We start from the raw sequence: 19,560 nt of genomic DNA on the forward strand, positions 1-19,560 counted from the left end.
GGAAGGGACGGGACACAAGGAAGACAGGGCCTACGACCGAAAACGATGCGTGCGATGGTATAGGTGGGAAAGAAATGGGCAAGGGAGGAAGGCGAATAAAGGCGCATGCGCGAGGATATCGAGACGTTACAAGAGTCTCCTGACGAATCACACCACCTGAACAAGGGAGAGAATAGTGTTTGTCAAATGTCAGTCCATTCGGGGGGGAGGGCAAGAAGTACCAAATGGTCCTATCCTCCAGCTCAGATTGCCTAGAAAGTAGTTGTGATCCCACGATCGTGTCAAATCAAGTTGGGATGGTAGGAAAAAGAACCACCATGTTGTGAGCCCTCCCCGCGAAATACGCAAGGGAATATGAAAATAGAAACCGTTTTCCCCTTTCTGTCCCTCGTGAACGCCATAAAGATCACCATCTGTCGATGTATGAAGAGACAACCAAGAGAAAAATTGCAAATAACGAAAACGCAATGAGGATCAAATAGCCTTTGCTCGAGACCCGAAAGTCAGGCAGAAAGAAATGAGAGATTCCTTCCACCTAGTCCCGTTCTCGAACTAGAAAAGGTTGCCACAGCCGCCCACCTGGTATGCCATGTTAGAGGCCATGTTGTGGCTGGTACTCGGGGAAGGCGTCCACCTACCTGCTCTTGATGAACCTCCAACGTGTCGCCATCTGCCATCTCGAGCTGTGACGGGGTGTTAGCGTATATGACATGCGACATGATGCGCAAAGGTACTGGCAGAACCTATACAGCCACCAAACACAGCATGCGCGTGGTACGCACGGCGCGTTTGAGGCCAGTATCTAACCATTCAAGGTGAAAAAAGCACGTACAGTATCAGGGGTATCGGTAGGCTGGACGCGCTGGCCCTCAAAGAGGAACCGAACGGATTGTAGAGTCTTGCCTTGCCGCTCACAGAACGCGTTCATGAGCTTCTCGAGTTTGGTGGACCGCTTGATCTTGAAAAAGACCTCGTTGTTGTTGTCTGTCACCTTGATGTTGAGGTGTTCAGAAGATGTGGTGGGAGGAGGACCCTCGTTGCGCTCCGCATTGGGGGAGCCATTCTCTTGGTTGTCGGACATCTTTTAGTAGTCGACGTGGTTGACAAAAGCACCACCGTCCTCTTGATCGCTCTCGGAGTTGTTGGGGACTTGGTCGTCGAAGTCGTCCTCCTCGTCGGTGAAGAAGCGGTTGAGGGCCTGGAAGGGGAATGGGAACTCTTCAACACCGTCCGTCAGAAAGCAGAGGAGCGCGAAGAAGCCGCAGACAAAAGCGACCCAAGGGGAGAGGAGCGCGAGCAACAGGCAGGAAAGGACCCGTCTGACGAAGTTGTTAGCCATTTTGTTCGCTGACGCGGGTGCGGTGTGATCTTGTGGGTGACTTTTTGCGGCGCGGAAACGAGTATGGTGATGCTGGAGTTGCAAATGGAACCTGGGGAATCGCAGGGAGGACAACTCTTACCTATTTGTTTGCTTCTTTGCTGAAAGCGCGGGGTTGTGATCTGTGTCGACTAAGCGAGTGGGGATGCTGGTGGCAGTTGCTGGTCAATCTATGGCGACGATGGGTCGTGGTGGTGGTGAGAAAGATTAGGTTGGGGAGGGAAACAACATGCGCAAAGGAAGCGGTTGTGTGCAGGCCAGAGCCTTGCCCCCCAAAGCCCAGTAGTGGGGGACATTGCCTTATAGAGGGGTCGCCCCAGTGCACGGACCAGCCTTTGCTAAGTGCAGGTGAAACTTTTAGTAGGTCATAGCAGTGACTAACCTTTTACATGCCAAATACCCTCACTGCACTTTGATCTAAAGAGTGCTTGATAGTTTAAAGGAGATTCGATGGTGTATTTGGTTCATTCAGCTAGTTGAAAGCAGGCTTTGCCCTCCTGCAGATGGACAGCTTCCTTCTGCTGAAAGAGCTGGCCAGGAGGAGGATGGGTAAGTACTTTTGGTAGATTCTGTTGGTAGGTTGACCTTGAGGCACCAGATAGAATCTAAGGGAGGCAGTGTAGACTTATGAAGACAGCCTCTCTCCCTTACTCCTGCCACCAAAGACCCTTCAAGACAAGTTTGTAAGCCCCGCATCTCTTTCTTGGTCGAGAGTAAACGATGAACTCGGTTTAAAGAAGTGAGGCGATTCGGAAATTCCCGCGCTGAGGGCGGCAGTGCCTGCCAAGTCTGCAGCCAGTCCTACTACGTAGTAAATTTTCCCTACCTATCTCCGTACATCTGACATCATCCGCCTGAGCAGGCCCATCTCTGCCTTTCTTCTTCTTTTGGCTGCCGATATCCTCTTGCACTCCACACTTGACTTCGGCTCATCCTGAGACGGGCAAAATCGCGACAACATGGTCAGCAGCCTTCTGGGAGTCTTGACCGCAGATGATCATGGCTGACACCTTCCAGGGTTTGGAGGAAGATTTACGGTCGAAGCCTCCGTGCCATCCGCGAGCTGTATGTTAAGTTTGTCCAAGAGCGCTAGACTACAGCGGATGGAAGAAGTGCTGACCCCGTTGCCCGACCAGTGTGCAATCCAAGGTATGTTGATAATTTTCCTTGGGAGCATGTGCAGTGCATCTGCTGAAACTCATGTTTGCAGACTGTCTAAAGAAGAACACATTCAAAGAGGACAAGGTACAGCAGATCCAAAACAAAGATGTACCCTCTAGCTCCGACTCTGACTTATTGTATTCCACTCCTCCCAGTGCCAGGACGTAATCTACGCTTTGTACGACTGCTGTCAAGCCTTCTACGACCGAAATGGCGAAGGGGCCAAGTCTGCTAGCTGTCCTCAGCCAGATCTACTAAAGTTGAAGCTCAGGATGAGGAAGAAGACTGGCAAGGCGGAGGAGAACAAGTCGCAATGACCGTGCAGGAAGCTCAGCGTCCCGTACAGGCGTGAGCAGATGGAAGATTAGGAAGCTTGTATCACTGATCCAAAGACAAACGTCCACCCGAAAAGAGGAAGTAAATCAGGTCAACTGGAAAGGATAGCGACAAATTTAATCTAGGCATCCATTGAGCGCGCAAGAGGACCCGTAGGACCTGAGCAAGTACTGACATTCTTGCTCCGAGACTCTAATATGAAAGCCGGTGACATTGATGAGGAAAGGAAGAAAAAGAGACCAGGTAGGAGCCAGCTGCCGAATTTTTTTTTTATGGGCGTGTTCGAGGCGCTCGTTTCGCGCCCCTCTCCCATTGGTCGGCTGACCAACCAAGACCCACAGGTACCTTGAACCTCTAAGGGGCCAAATACAACACTCACATTTGCTTTGGTTGATGGAGCAACAAAGTAGAAAAAGGCCATGTGAATTTTGTCTGAACATCTCTGCAGCCCATCAGCATCGGATCGAATCTTCTAAGAATTCATATCGTGGTTTGCAACAAGACAAGGCCTGCCGCCACGGACGTGCAACGAAGTATCCGGTACATTGGCTGTGGCTTGACGCCAAGACAGCTGCTTTTCCCTTCGCGACCCATCTCAGCAGCGCGTCACTCCTGGCCAGGGTGCTGCTGTTTAGAGTTTCTGAAATCAACGATCGTGGGACAGCTCTTCCCTCGCTCACATGTCACCATCAGTCTTACAGCGCCTGCACTTCTCCTAGTTGCGCCTACATTATCACAAAGCCTCTAGCGGCCTTTCCTCAGTCTTATCTCCACTGCACTCTGGGCTCCTCCTGCGGGTCTGCACCTTTTCGCCAATCAGAACGCGCCTGCCAGCCTTGCATGGGACCGCTGGAGCTCGTGCAGCATGTCGCCCGGCCTGGATGTAAGTACAAAGTTCAAGCGTCTTGGCTGCCCGAGCTTTTGTCAAGCTCAAAAGCCCCGTGCAACGTTTCCTGTTGTCCGACCGCGCCATTGATTGACGCCCTGGCTTACTCTGTGTGCTCTTCTTGAAGAGGGACTTTCCACTGCCTGTGCAGCGCAGACTGCCAGACGAGGATCTGGGCTACGACGACAGCGACGAAGGTTCGGTTTTCCATTGATGTCGCGCCATCGCGACCACCTCTCCCTTTTGTTCTTGGGCTCCGACTCACGCAGTGTCTCACACAGATGATGATATGGCTCAAACCGAAGACATCTATCAGCAAAACCGCATCCACGCCGGCCCCGAGGTTGAAGAGTTTGGACGATGGCTGGACGAGTGCAGTCTGACCCACGCAACACCCGACAAGAAGCGCGAGCGCGTCCTCCAGCTCGTCACCCGATACCATGATTTCACGAACGAGAAAGCAACCGTCCTGCGCGAACGTCGAAACCTGGAGAGGTTAGCCAGAGGCCGCCGATGGGATCCGTCACAGTCCAGCGATGATGCCAACGATGCGGAGACAGACAACACGCAAGACGCCGTTGAGGTCGACGACGCGGCCAGGTGGGAGTCGGAGGCTCAGACGTGGGGCTTATTAGCTCGACTACTCCCACTGCGGCACCCAGATCCAGCTGCCAAACCACTCAAGTCGAGCTTCACTTTGCTTTCACGGAGAGATTACTGGGACGACTTCATCTTGACAGACTCGGTAGCCCAGGAACGTAAGGCTGTCCTGGAATGGCTGCAGTCCACCGCGAGCGCTGGTCCTCCCATCGATGAACTCGTCCAAGAGTTTCAGCAGAAGGCCGATCGAGGCGACCTGGTGACACATGGCTGGCTTCACACCCGAGAAGCGATCAAATTGCACAAGAGCGTCAACGCAATTCCAAGCGTTCTCGAGCCGGACTCCGCAAGCATGGCCGGCTTTTCCTACGTGACACAGCTCGACCCTGACTCTATGACGAGGCAAGGGCGCAAGCTGGAACCACACGACGAGTATTTCGAGCGCGCGATCTGGCTGGGCTGCTACCACCTCCTGCGCAGAGGAAGCACAATGGAAGAGATCCGCGACTGGTGCACCGAACGGACAGAGATATGGAGAGCTGGCACGATCTCTGCCTTACCGCTCTCAGCCCTCGGAGACGACGACATATCCGATTTCGACCCCTCTTCGTTCATCCTCTGGCGGCGCATGTGCTATGCTCTGGTGAAGTCAGGCGGCACCGATGATTGGGAGCGCGGCGTGTATGGTGTGCTTTCTGGCGACATTGACAGCGTGCTCGCCGTCTGCAAGACCTGGGACGACTTCATCTTTGCTCACTACAACGCTCTCCTGCGCACTCAATTCGATTCATACCTGATCAAGCAGTGTGGACCTACGGCAGCATCTTCCCAAGTCCTACCGTCTTTCGATGCTGTTCAGTACCTAGGCGAAGGACCAGCCGTTGCCAAGAAACTGGTCGAGCAAATCGAGGCCGATGGTACTTACTTCGCACAGGCTCACAAGGAGGCCAACACCGCTGCCAAAGCTTTACAGGGTGCCATCATCGCCAACACGTTGGGCTCATACATATACCAGCAAGGTCTTGCTCTTTCCACGGAGGCCAATCAGGACGGCAAGTCCTTCCTGATCCCCGACTTTAACCTCGGCCCTTCTGAAGGCAACGCGTCAAAATACACCAAAATGTCTGAGCACGATGGTCTTCGGGTGATCACTCACATTGTGATCATGATCAATGCTCTTGAGTCGCAGAATGCCGACTCGAGGCTGCCAGGTGGTCTCGACAACATGGTCGCTGAGCACGCCATCGCCGCCTACGTCAGTTTTCTACGTTTGGCTCAGCTTGAGCTCTTGATACCTCTATACTGCGCTCAGCTCTCTGATACCCGACGATACGAGATACTGAGCTTGAATATCATCCACGTGAGAGATCGGGAGGAGCAGATGGCGCTGCTCAACCAGATTCGGCGGGTCGGGATGGACATCAGAACGTTTCTGAAGGAACAACCACGACACTTCCTGAAGCAGCTCGAAGATACGGCTAGTGTGCCACCCAATAAGGAGCGGTTCCACATACTCAAGTCAAGCCAACCGGATGTGATCTGTGGACGAGGTATCATTCCGGACTTCATTGGTGGTGATGGCCGTAATGACATGGTCCATGAGAACCTGATTCGATCCATGGAATGGCTTTTTGCAGGGGAGGGTAACCTTCTCACTGCTTGCGAGTTTGGTATCAAAATTTACCAATACTTCCTTAGTAAGTCAACTCTTTCTCCAAACTCACTGCTGGTCTATGCTAATAAATGGCGTAGAACATAACCACCTGGCAGCTGCCCGCGACTTCTTCGAGCGCGTAAAGGTCGAAGATCTCATCATGGCACTCGCAAACAGAGATGTAGGGGAGTCTGCTGAGGAGTTTATCAATGAGCTTCTCACCGATGAGCATGCCCTTCTCGGGGAGATTGACCTTGGTGGAGAGGACGACCAGGCGATCTCGCAGACACGCCTCGCACTTGCGATTAAAAACATGTGGGAGCTGCAAAGCTTTGTCATGGCCCTAGACGGCATCGAGACCGTCGGTACTCTGACGCAATTCGCCGAAGAGTGAGCGAGATCCTAATTGTAACCCCCAAAGCACTTCAAGCAGGAAGCTAACTACATTGACCCTTCACAGCAGTAGCAACCCCATAAACCGCGAGTTCTACGAACGGCTCGGACAGGCCATCCGCTCGGCCAAGAATGGCATGAAGCCCATTCTCAAGGGCTGGTTGTTGGAGACCAATGATCCACAGAACGAGCTTGAATTTGCTCATCTGCGGGAAGCATATTTGCCCGAGACGCTGATTGCCTACGTTTCGGCACTCCAGTACGCAGGAAGTAGCCTTACTAGAGACAATTTGCTGGAAGCGATGAACCTGGCGGCGGTGGTTGCGGAGCGCAACTCGGACGTGGCAGCGCTGCTCGTCAAGACGGGCCGTCTGAAAGAACTGATCGAGGCCTTTGCTTCGGTCAGTAAAGCACTGGCAGCGGAGCCGCCCACGGAGAAGAAGAAGGCCAGCAAGGCAGGCCAGACGAGTGCCAAGAAAATGAGGGAGCTGGGCTGGTCCAAGGAGCTATGGAATGTCAGGGGCGCTTCATGAGCATGCACCGAAGTGGGGGTTCCGTCCTTGGAGGTGAGAGATTCAGCTGCCGTTGATATGTGGCATGGTATTTGGACAGTTCGGCTGGCGTTGGTTGTTTGGTGGCATCTATGAGTTTGTTTGGTAATGGCCATCCTCTGCGCAACAAAAGCAAATCACGATATCTCTAGACAGACATCAATGGCATAAAAATGCGATCAATAATGTTTGCAATGCTATGAAGTCAAACCTCCGTCATCCATACCGGCAAAAGCTGCGAAAGTCGCGAGGGTGAAAGGCTGTGAATTTCTCCGAGACGGCTCGCTACGGCTTCGGAGCCGGTTCGAGATGACTCGGCCGATAACACGGGATCCCCCTGTCACACTGTCCAAGGTTCAGCACAGCTCTATACCGCTAGATTCTCATCTCAAAACCTTCCAACGATACGACTGGATTTCTTGAACCTCCTGATACCTCCAGATATTCTGTCTTGTCCTCATTAAGATGACCTGTTTGAACGACCCGTCTCGTCCCAAGGACTGCACTGTTAGAGCAGCGGCAATGCTCGAAAGACACTTCGAAATGAGCACTCTACCGAGCTTTAGTCCAACTACGATGCTACGACACAGATGCCCGCCCCTACCTCAATCCTCATTCTAATAAAATGTGTATGTGTAGTGTGATTATTGAACTCTGACAGCAACGAGGTGAGGAATCAGCCTTGAAAAAGTATCATCCAAGATATTCAACGGGGGTTAAACCTACGCTCACAGGTCTCAAAGGCAGGTATGCCTGCCGAGAAAAGGACTAGTTTTGCCGCAAGTGCGCCTGCCGCTGAACCAGCTGTCAGAAAACATGACTGCCATAGTAGCTGCAAAGTATACTGTGGCCAGGCCAAAACTCCCCCTGTTCTGGCCAGCCATACAGAGCAACAGCCGACCACCCGCATACCAAGATACCCTGTTCCGATTACCCACACACACCCAAAAGCTAAAGGCGCCTGGTTCTGATCACCCACACAAATGCTCCTTATTATTTGGCTGTGTTCAAGCTCCCAACTCATCAGGATTGCAAGAATGACATTATAGCTCGGGCACAATCATGAACCAGCTCTGATTTGGGATACTACCAACTGCAACATGCACGGTAAATATGCTCTGTGATACAGCAGCACTGCATGCGATCAATGCCTGCTATGGCCTGAAAACCAAGTAGACTCAAGGACGAGTTTCAACTACCCCACTGATAGCACCCAGGGATCGCTGAAGGTTCAGCTGCATTGCGGCCCCTGTCTACTCTGGGGAAGGGACCCCTCCTTTCCTGAAAGGAAAATTCAACAAAACCTCGTCATTGGAGAGCTTTATAAACACAGGCGTGCTTCAATTCTCGATCGTATGTACAGTATCTGTAAATGGACGCAAGATGGATAGCAGTGGGGTGGATTCGCTACCATAACACCCAGTAATGTTGGAAACAGAATATCCATCGCTGATGCTATACCTGACGGCCGTCTTGCCTTGGACGTATACAGAAAAATGGCTACTCTTCTCATGCTTATAGTGTCTTTCCTCCTTGACTCCCGCTATTCCACGTCCCTATTTTCCGTTCATACTATTCAATTCAAAAACCCAATGCGCCTGCAGCGCCCGTCTGGTTTTAAGTTACCTGAACTCCGGCCCATTTTGCCTTCGAAGCCCCGAGCGATGCAGGTTCATCCCATGCGTACTAGTAATTTTCATATGAGAAATGATAGGTCTCTCGCAATTCGCCCTGTGTTGACTGGTCCACGGCAGGTGGGCAAGTTCACCCGGGTTATGCGGAATAGTGGATCCGGCGCGGGAGCACAAGAAGTACAGTATGACATACAGTACACAGTACAGAACGACGGCTGCATGCCATTGCTGCGACGGGGGTGTTTATACCGACAGGATGGTACTGTGGTTGCAGTGTTTTACTTTGTTTCGACTGGCCAAAAGTGTCGTCATTGTTTCGAGAGTGCAGTCTGCAGGCGCGTTGATTATCTCAAGGGGTTGCGGAGAAATCTGTATCAGAGGGTGTCCGGCGCCGGGACGGGACTTTCGGGGGTGGAGTCTAGCGGATCGGCGGGAGCAGCGCCGGGTAGAATATGAGGAACGGTGCCGGCGCCGCACCCATAATCCAGCTTCGAGTCCCGATTCTTTCTCATGGCCATGGGTTATGTTGTTGTAGCAAAGACTACGCCAGCCACGAATCGATCGCCATTGGAAGGCCCCCGTCGATTGTAGTATGGAAGAACTTCATCTGGAAGCAAGTTGGTCAGGTATAAAATCGTAATGAACAAGGGTGAGAACGCGGCCGGTGAGGGTATGAGAATCTCAGTCGTGGGGACGAGGGGCCGTGGAAGGGGGCCACCACCGACGTACCTGAATGTCGGCCTCGGATATACTGGGACATGACGAGGACAGAGGGCGGCAAGGCTACGATAATGCCGATGATGGCGATGACAGACCCGGCGTCAAGGGTCATTGTAGAACAAATCTTGGCGTGACGAGAGAGCGCTGAAGAAGGTAGCTGAAGACCTGGTTGGAAACCGACACTGAGAAAATGCATATAAATGGAAGAAATTGGAATCTGAAGAGCCCGTCTCTGCTCGAGGCGGCCGGCCTCTGAAGGGTTTAAATTCACATTCATAATTTCTGCACCAAGACCCCTGTAGTGAGCCCAGTATGCATCGAAATGTTGTATTGGACGTGAAGTGTCCAGTGCGAACACCAGGACCGTGGCAGGGGAAGAGGCCCTGGAGAGGGTCCTGCTGACAACTACTATGTCAGTGCTATGATTTACCATAGTATTATCGGAGCTGTCGGCGAGCAGCCACACCAGTCCATTGGCATGATCATTCGTCAACAGTCAACAGCCTCCAAACACGACCCTGCAGTGTCCTTGAGTAAGTTAAGTTACCTACGATCTTTGTCTTCTGTCGTGGGCCTGAGCATGGCATAAGCTACTGAGAAGATACCATAGTACTTGTGGAGCCATCCCCCGTCCTCGGGGCCCGACCCCTGCCACCTCATCCAATCACCTCGGATTTCACTGCAGGGAAAGTGTGCCGTGAGACGTCTGTGGTAAACACCAACAACCAATCTCCCCAAAAACACCGCCCCAGCTGATTTGTGTCAGCGAGGCTTTTCATGTCCGTGCATGGCCACACCTTCTCACATGTACGATCCAGCCCTTACCCGATAGATCCGAGCAAGTTCCTTGCGTTATTATCCGAGCCACGCGAGCAGATTGACCGACTACATTTTACCACCTCGGTCCCATCGCTTCAGGTACTATAACTCCTGCAGCAGGTTCTCCACGCAGCCTCTCAGATCTTCTACCGGCAGCAGCTCCTTGTAACCAAGCCTCCTGCACTGCACTTCTGCCCGCCTCGAAGCCTTCCACTCCCTACCCAACACAACCATGACTGGGTAGCCCACGAGGTCCGCATCCTTGAGCTTCCAGCCCATGGATAAATCGTCGCGATCGTCCAATATGGCATCCAGTGGTGGCTTCGACTCTTGACCCTGGCTTGGTTCGGCGGTGACTCCCCTCATCATGTCATAGACCATACCGGCATCTGCTGCAGTAGCGTCGTCACTAGAGTTGAACACAACGACGACCTCATACGGCGCGATTACGCGCGGCCAGTTCAACCCTCTCTCATCCGCAAGATGGTTCGCGACGGCGCCGATGATGCGCGAAATGCCTATTCCATGGCATCCCATTTGCATGAGGACTTGTGTGTTCTCTGGGAACGTGGACGAGGCAGGCTTTGTCGACGTCGTTGTTGACGGCGCTGCATCGATCGGCAGGCTAGCCTCCGACGATAGTGGCTCCTCCGGTGTTCCAAGCAACAGTCGCTTCGGGCCACTGACCAAAGCGTTCATTGGTTTCGAGTACCTCGTTCCTAGGTGGAAAGTATGGCCCAGCTCGATGGCTTTCTGCACCTTGAGTGTGCCGTGATTGCAGCGGGGACAGCCGTCGCCGTCCTGGATGCGCATTAGGTTCAAGTTCTCGCTGGCGCGGCTGTGCTTCGCGTAGGCGATCCTGCCCATATACTTCTTCAACTCAGCTGGCACAAACCGCTTGCTATTGTGGATGTCATGTCTCGCCTTGCCCGGCACCCTAGCATCGAATAGATTGACCAGCTTCATATTGACCACAGACTCCTCCAAGGCGGCTGTCCATAGAGGTACCGCATCCTCAAGACCCGCATCGAGGTCGGGAACGAGTTGCTTGAGGGCATGTGTGTTGACCGAATGTTGAAAAGCCTCATCGGCGATGTACCAGACATTCACGAACGTCCTTCGGTCCTTGGTTATACCCCGCCAGACGTTGACTTCGTCCGGACTGGCGTTGTCTGAGGCCTCCACCCGTCGACTCTGAGCAACTTCCTCGTTGGCGACATAGTCGCAACTGTTGCAGCTCATGACATGGTCCTCGCCGAGCTCAGTGGGGATGTGATATTCGTGGCTCAAATCGCCGCCCATATCACCAGAGCTTGCCTCCGCAACGAGGACCGGGAGCTTCATTTCGTTGATAAAAATCTGCGAGTACGCACCACGTACGCTTTCGTACGTCTCTAGTGCAGCTCCGAGGGAGTAATCGAAGGTGTAGAGATCTTTCATACAAAAGTCTCGACCGCGTAAAAGACCATGGCGAGGGCGAAGCTCATCCCTGTATTTCTGCGCTGTTCCTTGGTCAGATGGTACACCATCCATAGGGCTCTCGGTTTTCCTTGTCTTACTTATTTGGTAAAGCCTCAGGGGCAGATTCTTGTAGGACTGCACAGAGCGCGCTACTATCGACGTAATCTCTTCTTCATGAGTAGGGCCAAGTAAGAAGCGGCCTTCTTTCCGATCCGTGAAGCGGAAAAGCTTTGAAAGAGAGTCAGAAGGGAAGACGCGTGCGAAAGCTCAGTATCAACCACTCACTTCCGACCCAATCTTGTTCAGACGGCCACTCTGTTCCCAGAGGGACTCAGATGATATTGCCGAAAGTTGAACCCGAGATGCCCCTAAATTGCGTGGTCAGATCCCCAAAGAAGCATGACCTGGAGGGAAAGCCCGTGTCACGCACCTAATCCTCGCATATAGCGATCAACGAGTCGAGTAATTTTGTCTTGGACTCTCAACCCCAGAGGCAGGAGTTGGAAGATGCCGGAATGAGACTGCGAGTTTATAAGCCTACGCTCCACCACCTGAGACTCAAAAATGTTCTGACCTGCCGGATGAAGCCAGCGCGAACGAGCTTGGCGTGAGCATCTATGGATCGGGTCAGTGTTTCTTTCTTCCGAGATTTCAAGGTTTGTAGCTAAAGCATACCTTCTTCTGAGCTGGCAGCTATTCCACCTGATGGAGCCCACTCGTTCGACAGACGCGCCCTTCCATCAACATATAGGGTCCGTATGCAACTCAAGGAAGCCTTCCTGTGCTGCACCCTTGGTCGAGGGCGCGCTGGGCGTGCTGCCAACAACCTCATGCATGATGACATTTTCGAACTAGAGCTAACTCGAGGTTGAGTGAAAGCTGGTGCCCTCAGGATTTGAGGGGTTCATGCAAGCGCCATTGGTAATTCAAGAGGATGGGCCTGTCAAAAATGAACTTGTAAAACCAAGTACCATCGATTCATTGAAGTTGGACACTAATTTCTCATTGAACAGTCAAGAGGACCCCTACAGCCCTGCTCCCAGCGCGCCCACTGCGGTGCAGGACGTACCCCTGCGTGCAGTGTAACGGCTCCACTAAAATTTTGGACGGGCAGGCTAAAATTTCCCATCTCAACTTTCAGAAAACTTCCATCTCGTCTCTTCTAAACGAGGATTTCAGTGCTAAGAGTCATCTGGTCACTAAAGCAGTTGTTGTTCCTTGTCGCCAATTGTTGCAAGGCGCAGATCCCGTGTCCAAACGAAGATCGAGACTTCCAAACACGCGACTCCGTCCACAGACAAGCAATTGTTCCTTCTCACGATCAACCATGGCGGGGAAGAAAAAGTCCAAGGGTCCCAAGGCAGCCGCCAAACCTGCTTTCGACGAAGCCGCCTTGTCCAAGTTGACCGCCAAGATCGATACAGAGCTGTCCAAGCCGAGATCAAAGGAGCAGAAACAGAAAGATGACCGCCCAGGCAAGAGAAAGCGCGGCGAAGGCGACAGCAAAGATGCGAACCCCAAGAAGAGGCATGCGCAGGAAGCCAAGCACGGCTCGGGCAAGCCAAAACGGGCGCCGAAAGACAAGAATATCGACTTGCTTGAAGAAATAAAAGCACTGGGTGGAGACGAGGCTGACCTGGATCTGGTCGCTGGCGTTGACTCTGACGCCGAGGAAGGCCAGGGCGCAAAACCTAACAAGGCGGCAGCAGCAGACCCGGATAAGGCCCTCAAGAACGAGCTGGCAAAGTTCGCTGCCGGGCTGGGGTTTGAGAAGGTTCGCGACGAGGACGGTGCCACAGATGATGAGGAGGAGGGGGAACAAGGTGAACAGGAGGGGGTCCAAGATGAGGAGTGGGAGGATGAGCCAGAAGAGGAGGAAAAGACACTGCCGGCTGAGAAGGCGCAAGGTCGCTCTGCGGCGGGTAAGTTGGTCAGTTTGCGCCGTTCCCACACATATGATGGCTTCATCTTCTCAGAATGCTGACCTGTTCTCTAGGTCTTTGAGCCAAGGCCCGATTGGCATACCGTGAGCCAAGACGATCTTCCCGCACCGTCACCTGACGATATCCGGAACTTCTCTACGACTATCAATAGCCTCAAAGACTACGCACACACGCTACTTGAGACCGATGCGGCTGCGTATGAAAAGACCGTCGCTGCCTCATCAACTCATAAGTTCATGACCACCATCATGTCCTCGGGTACAATGTCGGACAAGGTTTCTGCATTGACCCTGGCCGTCCAAGAATCGCCCGTCCACAATATCAAAACTCTGGAGAGTCTGATGAACTTGGCCGGGAAGAAGAGTCGTGAGCAGGCGATTGCCGCTCTAGGTGCGTTGGTCGATCTCCTCGGAAACGGCGTTGTGCTGCCAGGTGACCGTCGTCTAAGACAGTTCCGTGCTCAGCCAGGGCTACTGGGAACTCTGCAGAAGTATTCTGTCACCTCCTGGAACGCCGAGAAGGCGCTGCCTGGGAAACTGACGAAAGCTCACTTAATAATGTGGGCTTTCGAAGATTGGCTCAAGGGCACATACTTCAAGATCATCCAGCTATTGGAGCTGTGGTGTGGAGACGAGATCGAGTACTCCAGGTCCAGGTCTCTAGACTTCGTCTTTGGACTCCTGAGAGACAAGCCGGAGCAGGAGGCCAACCTGTTGAGGTTGCTCGTCAACAAGCTCGGAGACCGCGAGAAGAAGATTGCCTCTCGCGCTTCTTACCTCATCCTGCAGCTGCTCACCATTCATCCCGGCATGAAGAGCATCGTTATCAACACCATTGAGTCGGAGGTTCTGCTGCGCCCAGGGATGACGATCCGAACAAAGTACTACGCCATCAACACACTCAACCAGACGATCCTGAGTAATAAGGAGCCGCAGATAGCGGATACTTTGGTCAGGATATACTTTGACCTATTTGTGGCTCTGCTCAAGATGGGAGCGCTAGACTCTGCTGGCACCGTCAGTGATCAGAAGTCTAACAAGAAGAAGCCTTGGAAGAAAGAGATGGACTCGGCCGCAGACAAGTCAGGCGCCGTGCCTGAGACCGAAACTGCCGAGAAACTGGTCTCTGCCATTCTCACTGGTGTCAACCGTGCCGTGCCCTTCTCGAACACCGACGATGAGACACTTGAGGCTCATCTCGACACTCTCTTCAAGATCACGCACTCGTCCAATTTCAACACAGCGATCCAGGCTCTCATGCTGGTGCAGCAGCTTTCCGTCAGCAAACACATCGCCGTCGATCGATTCTACAGGACACTTTACGAATCGTTATTGGACCCCAGGCTTATCCGTTCTTCCAAGCAAGCCCTGTATCTCAACTTACTGTTCCGATCCTTGAAGAATGATGTTGATGTCCGCCGGGTCAAGGCATTTGTCAAGCGCATGCTTCAGATCTGCTACCTGCACGAGGCGCCTTTTGTCTGCGGCATCTTCTTTCTTGTGGCACAACTGGAGGACAGCTTTCCCGATCTCAAGACGCTGCTCAACGAACCAGAGGAAGACGGAGACGAGGAGGAGTTCTATGTGGATGCACCTGAGAAGGACTCCGGAGTCCCGACTCCCGCGCAAGACTCGGGCCGGAAGAGGGAAGTTTATGATGGGCGAAAGGGAGACCCAAGGTGGAGCAATGCTGATCAGAGCTGCTTGTGGGAGGTGATCCCGTACTTCCGGCACTTCCACCCCTCGGTGTCTGTGTTTGCGGCCAACCTCCTCGTCAGGCAAAAGGCGCTTCCGAAACCTGAACTCGCCAATCATACGCTGATTAACTTCTTGGACAAGTTTGTCTACAAAAACCCCAAGGCGGCCGACAGCAAGCGCGGCGCGTCCATCATGCAGCCGTTGCTTGCTGCGGGCAGTGCCGCCCATGTTGTGGTTCCTGGCAAATCCAGCTCCAAAAACCAGGCCAACGTCAACTCGGCAGGATTCTGGAACAAGAAGCAAGAGGACGTGGCTGCTGAGGATGTCTTCTTCCACGCGTACTTCTCACAGATCGGCAAGCCCGGCCAGGAGAGCAAGAAGGCGAAGAAGGATGCTGCTGATGGGGAGGATGAGGATGTTGACGAAGATGAGATCTGGGATGCGCTTGTCAACTCGCGGCCCGAGATCGATGGGGATGATGACGATGCTGATCTGGATATGGGCGAGGACGATGAGTCTGATCTGGGCTCGTTGCTTGACATGTCGGATGACGATGATGAGGACGAGAATATAGATTCGGAAGCCGAAGATGTGGATGAGGGGATGGGCAGTGACGAAGACATAGCAGATGACTCGGCGGAAGGAGGTGCCCTCTTCAGCGAAGAAGAAGAGGAGGAAGAGGCAGGTGCAAAGAAGGGCAAGGGCAAGATGAGCAAGCGGGAGTTGAAGAAGCTGCCTATGTTCGCGACGGCCGACGACTACGCCGCGCTGTTAGCTGGTGAGGATGATGATGAGTAGTAGAACAAGGCACCGCAGACGTGTGTAGTGTCACGCGCTTATCCCTACTGAGCAGACGAGACATTCAAATTATATTCGTCGCTATTGAAATGACTTGAAGGACATGCATCGCATCCATTGGCGATATCAGCTAAGCGCGCGCACAAGAATTGCCCCTATCCATCTAGTCGTCAAACCACTCGATCGGGTCGTCCTTGGTGAAGATTGCCCGATACTTGAACCCGCCGTTGGCCGTGTCGGGGGCCTCCTCGGTGTGGAAGCTGTGGAAAGTGGCGGCCTCCTCCTTGCCCTTGTCGCACAGCCGGAAGAAGACGTAGCACGGCCCATCCTCGGACAGGGCGGGGATCTTGACGCGCCCGAAGATGTGGATGCCGTAGGCGGATGGGCCGACGCGGACGAGGTCAAAGTCATCGGCAGTAAAGCCCGTCAGCTCGTCATCGCTGAGGTGCGCCTGGGTAGAGAGATTGCAATGTGTCAGTCTCGAGGGGAAAAACAGTACATGAGGATATCTCGTAAAGTGCGGAAGAGAGCTTACGACTGCTTGGAAGTACTCTTTCTCGTGCTCTATAAGCAGGAGGCGACATCGGTTAGTATATAGTGTGCAGTTTGGATGCGGATGGTCCTGAGCTTGGGCCTCAGGCACATCACGTACTATCATGGTCGTGGCGGAGGTGGATGAGCTCTTTCTTGAGGGTAGGCTCCAGCTCCTTGAATGATTTGATGGCCTCGGCCTTGGGAGCATGAGGCTCGCTCCAGGAGTCGACAGTGTCTTGAGTAGCCTATCCGCTCGGTTTCATTGCTGGTGAGCCTTCTCGCGCCTCGACGGGTCCCATTTGGTGGAGGAGAGACTGACCATGTCTTTTGTTTGAATGTCACTCACTCCTGTGTAGTACAAAAAGTAAGGGCGTTCTCACTTCGGATCCTGAATCGCAAGAAAATGCGACAACTTGATGAGGGAGAGGGGAGAGAGGGGGGAATCCGACTTGGATGTACAAGAGGTCTCTATCCTATACCCACAACTCACCACTGAGAGAGAGCTCAGCCCCCCCCCCCCCCTTCCAGCCAAGAGCTTCACACGCTGGTTGGACGTGGAGCAACAGCAGGTCTGGCTGGGCTTGGACGTGACATGACGCGGGGCATGGATCCTCGTCGTCCAATACCAACCCCCCAGGGGGGCTCAGATGTCAAAACCCCAGCACGTCAGGGTCCCGCTGCAGGACCCTGCGAGACAGCGCCTAGGCCACTGAGGGAAGATCACTCACCCCCCTGGTCTGCGCCCAGCAGATTCAAACTTTCCAACTTGGCTATGATTTACGTGGATGGCTACTTGCAAGAAGGATACTTTTATACATAGTATGTTCTGTTCATACATATTTTCAAATGGCACATTACAAGTCGCAATAATTCAGAGCCCCCAAAAATGGAGGAAAAGTCAAACCTATTCCCCTAACGAGGGTCTCGGAATGGTGGAGGAAGAGATGAAGATTACTACAAAGAACTATGTACTGTGTTACTACATAGATTGCGCATTACGTCGGTAGGCCATTTGACAGTCAGCATCATGAAAATGATGTCAGCACCCAATTTCAGACAGGTTGGTAGATGTACCATAGTACTGCTATGGTAGATAACTCTTGCCCCAGGACGAGACATGAATATATATACCTTGACTAAAACTATCGCAGCCATTCAGACCTAGCGGAGATGGGTATCACTTGCTTATGTGCGTAAGACATAAGTCTTCCGCAAACCCAATCAATTCTATGAGGATCGAGGCTCTGCGTCTTATTTAGTATGTAGTCATGAATAGTACAAAGTACATAAAATACTATAGTGCCATGCATTCTTAAACGGAGAAAGCTTTTAGAGAATAAAAGGCCCGAGGAGATCCCTGTCTCCGCTCCGGCGCCGACGAACCGAGGCATTTCCAGCAGAACTAGCCCGCGTGGCCGAATGCCGGATCCATTCTTTTCGCCATTATTGAAGACCGGGAATCTCAATAGACTCAACAAATGGCCCCAACAAGAAGAGCATGATCCCTGGGTGGCGTCTAAAAAAGAAATCTTCTTCAATCTAGAGTACATAGTATCGGATCGCGCCCCCCTGCGATCTGATAAATAAGCGAACCGCTCCCAATGTCGCCGCCGTCGCGAATACCAACCCTGATCCGCCGAACACCACGGCCAGCCGCCTACAGCCATAAACTATCGCTTGCAAGACACCGTCAACGGTCAATCGCCCGCCCTCTCACGACTGCTCCTGGTATGTCCCCTATTTGCACTCCTCTCCAGCCGGTCTTTTGTGTGTGCTGGAGTCTTTGCTTTGTGTCCTTACTGACCACCATGACCACTTCTTTCACACAGAAACAACAACACCGTCTCCGACAAGACCCTCCTTGGCCCGCCGCGCGTTTGTCTCGACCTTTCGCGCTCTCCTCTTCACCACCCTCGGCCTCACCATGGCCGTCTCACCCGCCTACGGCACCGTGTCGGGCTATCTCACGCCCAAGTCGGACGCCGACACGCTCGACATGTGGCAACCCACCGACGAGACGGAGCAGGCCTACGAGGACCACATCAACGCCCACCCCTTTGTGCGAGCCCTCCGCGCCGACCCAGCCTTCACCGAGTCCCGCCCCCACCTCAAGATCCCGCCCGCGTGGCGCGCCCACAACCTGACAGCCGGCACGCTCATGGGGCCCGGCCGCGTGCCGTTCCCGCCGCTGGCGTGGATCGACGAGTCGGGCTGGCGCAAGGAGTACGTGCAGATCTCGTACGTGGGGTCTGAGCTGTGCGGGCACCCGGGCATCGTGCACGGCGGGTACCTGGCGACGGTGCTGGACGAAGGGCTGGCGAGGTCGGCCTTTGCCGCGCTGCCGCACAGGGTGGCCGTCACCGCCAACCTGAACATCAACTACAAGTCGCCCTGCACGGCCGGCCAGTATATCGTGCTGCGAGGCCAGGTGACCAAGGCGGAGGGGAGAAAGGTGTGGGTGGAGGGGCGCATCGAGACGCTGCCCGCGGGGGATGAGAGGCCTGTCGTGCTGGCGGATGCTACGGCTTTGTATATTGAGCCAAAACAGGCTGCGGTAAGTTGTTTCCCACACACATACTTGGGTGATACGTTTTATGGTGACGAGACTGAGACATGATGACTGACTTCCATTTTTTCTTGTGTCATGTACAGGCTCTTGCAAACTACATGCCAGCTACATAAGTGATGGATTCTGTGGGGGGTTTTTCATTTCATGTCTTTACCCCGACATGTGTGACCGGAGTTGGGGCAGGCGAATAGATAGATTTGATTCAGAGCGGGCCTTGGTCTTTCTACAGGGTCATTTGAAAGAGTAGACTAGAACCATTGTAATCTTGACAAATATCTACATGTGGAAAAGGAAGAATCATAGCCTTGGGAGTCGGTAGAAACGACGATAAAGGTCTCGGGGTTGCGGGTTGGAAAACAGCCGTCCTTTTTATACCGGCCGGCCATCCCAATATGCACGACTATAGATTGAACTCCCGATACACTG

General features: G+C 53.2%; 6 protein-coding genes across 6 annotated transcripts; 3 read left to right on the top strand and 3 right to left on the bottom strand.

The window, feature by feature from the left end:
• Nucleotides 1–179: 179 nt before the first annotated feature.
• M406DRAFT_356715 (uncharacterized protein) lies at nucleotides 180–1,913 on the bottom strand. The gene is made up of 5 exons (XM_040923511.1): nucleotides 1,761–1,913; nucleotides 1,461–1,526; nucleotides 833–1,319; nucleotides 639–683; nucleotides 180–579 (listed from the first exon to the last, which is right to left on the bottom strand). The coding sequence occupies exons 3-5, from the start codon at nucleotides 1,079–1,081 to the stop codon at nucleotides 553–555; spliced, it is 321 nt and encodes a 106-aa protein (XP_040775853.1). The 5' UTR covers nucleotides 1,082–1,319; nucleotides 1,461–1,526; nucleotides 1,761–1,913; the 3' UTR covers nucleotides 180–552.
• Nucleotides 1,914–2,272: 359 nt separating this feature from the next.
• Nucleotides 2,273–3,015, top strand: M406DRAFT_322783 (DUF1903-domain-containing protein). Its single transcript, XM_040919690.1, has 4 exons — nucleotides 2,273–2,340; nucleotides 2,396–2,527; nucleotides 2,589–2,623; nucleotides 2,695–3,015. The coding sequence occupies exons 2-4, from the start codon at nucleotides 2,482–2,484 to the stop codon at nucleotides 2,854–2,856; spliced, it is 243 nt and encodes an 80-aa protein (XP_040775854.1). The 5' UTR covers nucleotides 2,273–2,340; nucleotides 2,396–2,481; the 3' UTR covers nucleotides 2,857–3,015.
• A 1,026-nt stretch (nucleotides 3,016–4,041) lies between these two features.
• Nucleotides 4,042–7,140, top strand: M406DRAFT_292118 (uncharacterized protein). Its single transcript, XM_040919014.1, has 3 exons — nucleotides 4,042–6,058; nucleotides 6,114–6,405; nucleotides 6,476–7,140. Exons 1-3 carry the CDS (start codon nucleotides 4,051–4,053, stop codon nucleotides 6,939–6,941), a joined length of 2,766 nt encoding a protein of 921 aa, XP_040775855.1. The 5' UTR covers nucleotides 4,042–4,050; the 3' UTR covers nucleotides 6,942–7,140.
• A 2,700-nt stretch (nucleotides 7,141–9,840) lies between these two features.
• M406DRAFT_292123 (prolyl-tRNA synthetase) lies at nucleotides 9,841–12,425 on the bottom strand (the record flags this gene model as incomplete). The annotated part of the gene is made up of 7 exons (XM_040919015.1): nucleotides 9,841–10,762; nucleotides 10,820–11,634; nucleotides 11,692–11,821; nucleotides 11,879–11,961; nucleotides 12,024–12,114; nucleotides 12,168–12,208; nucleotides 12,269–12,425. 7 exons carry the CDS (start codon nucleotides 12,423–12,425, stop codon nucleotides 10,235–10,237), a joined length of 1,845 nt encoding a protein of 614 aa, XP_040775856.1. The 3' UTR covers nucleotides 9,841–10,234.
• Nucleotides 12,426–16,194: 3,769 nt separating this feature from the next.
• Nucleotides 16,195–16,887, bottom strand: M406DRAFT_70589 (uncharacterized protein; the record flags this gene model as incomplete). The annotated part of the gene is made up of 4 exons (XM_040925360.1): nucleotides 16,195–16,482; nucleotides 16,567–16,595; nucleotides 16,684–16,810; nucleotides 16,885–16,887. The coding sequence occupies 4 exons, from the start codon at nucleotides 16,885–16,887 to the stop codon at nucleotides 16,195–16,197; spliced, it is 447 nt and encodes a 148-aa protein (XP_040775857.1).
• A 1,602-nt stretch (nucleotides 16,888–18,489) lies between these two features.
• M406DRAFT_43235 (uncharacterized protein) lies at nucleotides 18,490–19,182 on the top strand (the record flags this gene model as incomplete). Its single annotated transcript, XM_040924216.1, has 1 exon — nucleotides 18,490–19,182. One exon carries the CDS (start codon nucleotides 18,490–18,492, stop codon nucleotides 19,180–19,182), a length of 693 nt encoding a protein of 230 aa, XP_040775858.1.
• Between the last annotated feature and the right edge of the window lie 378 nt (nucleotides 19,183–19,560).

The sequence above is a fragment of the Cryphonectria parasitica genome (assembly GCF_011745365.1).
Source record: "Cryphonectria parasitica EP155 unplaced genomic scaffold M406scaffold_5, whole genome shotgun sequence".
Taxonomy (NCBI): Eukaryota; Fungi; Ascomycota; class Sordariomycetes; order Diaporthales; family Cryphonectriaceae; genus Cryphonectria; species Cryphonectria parasitica.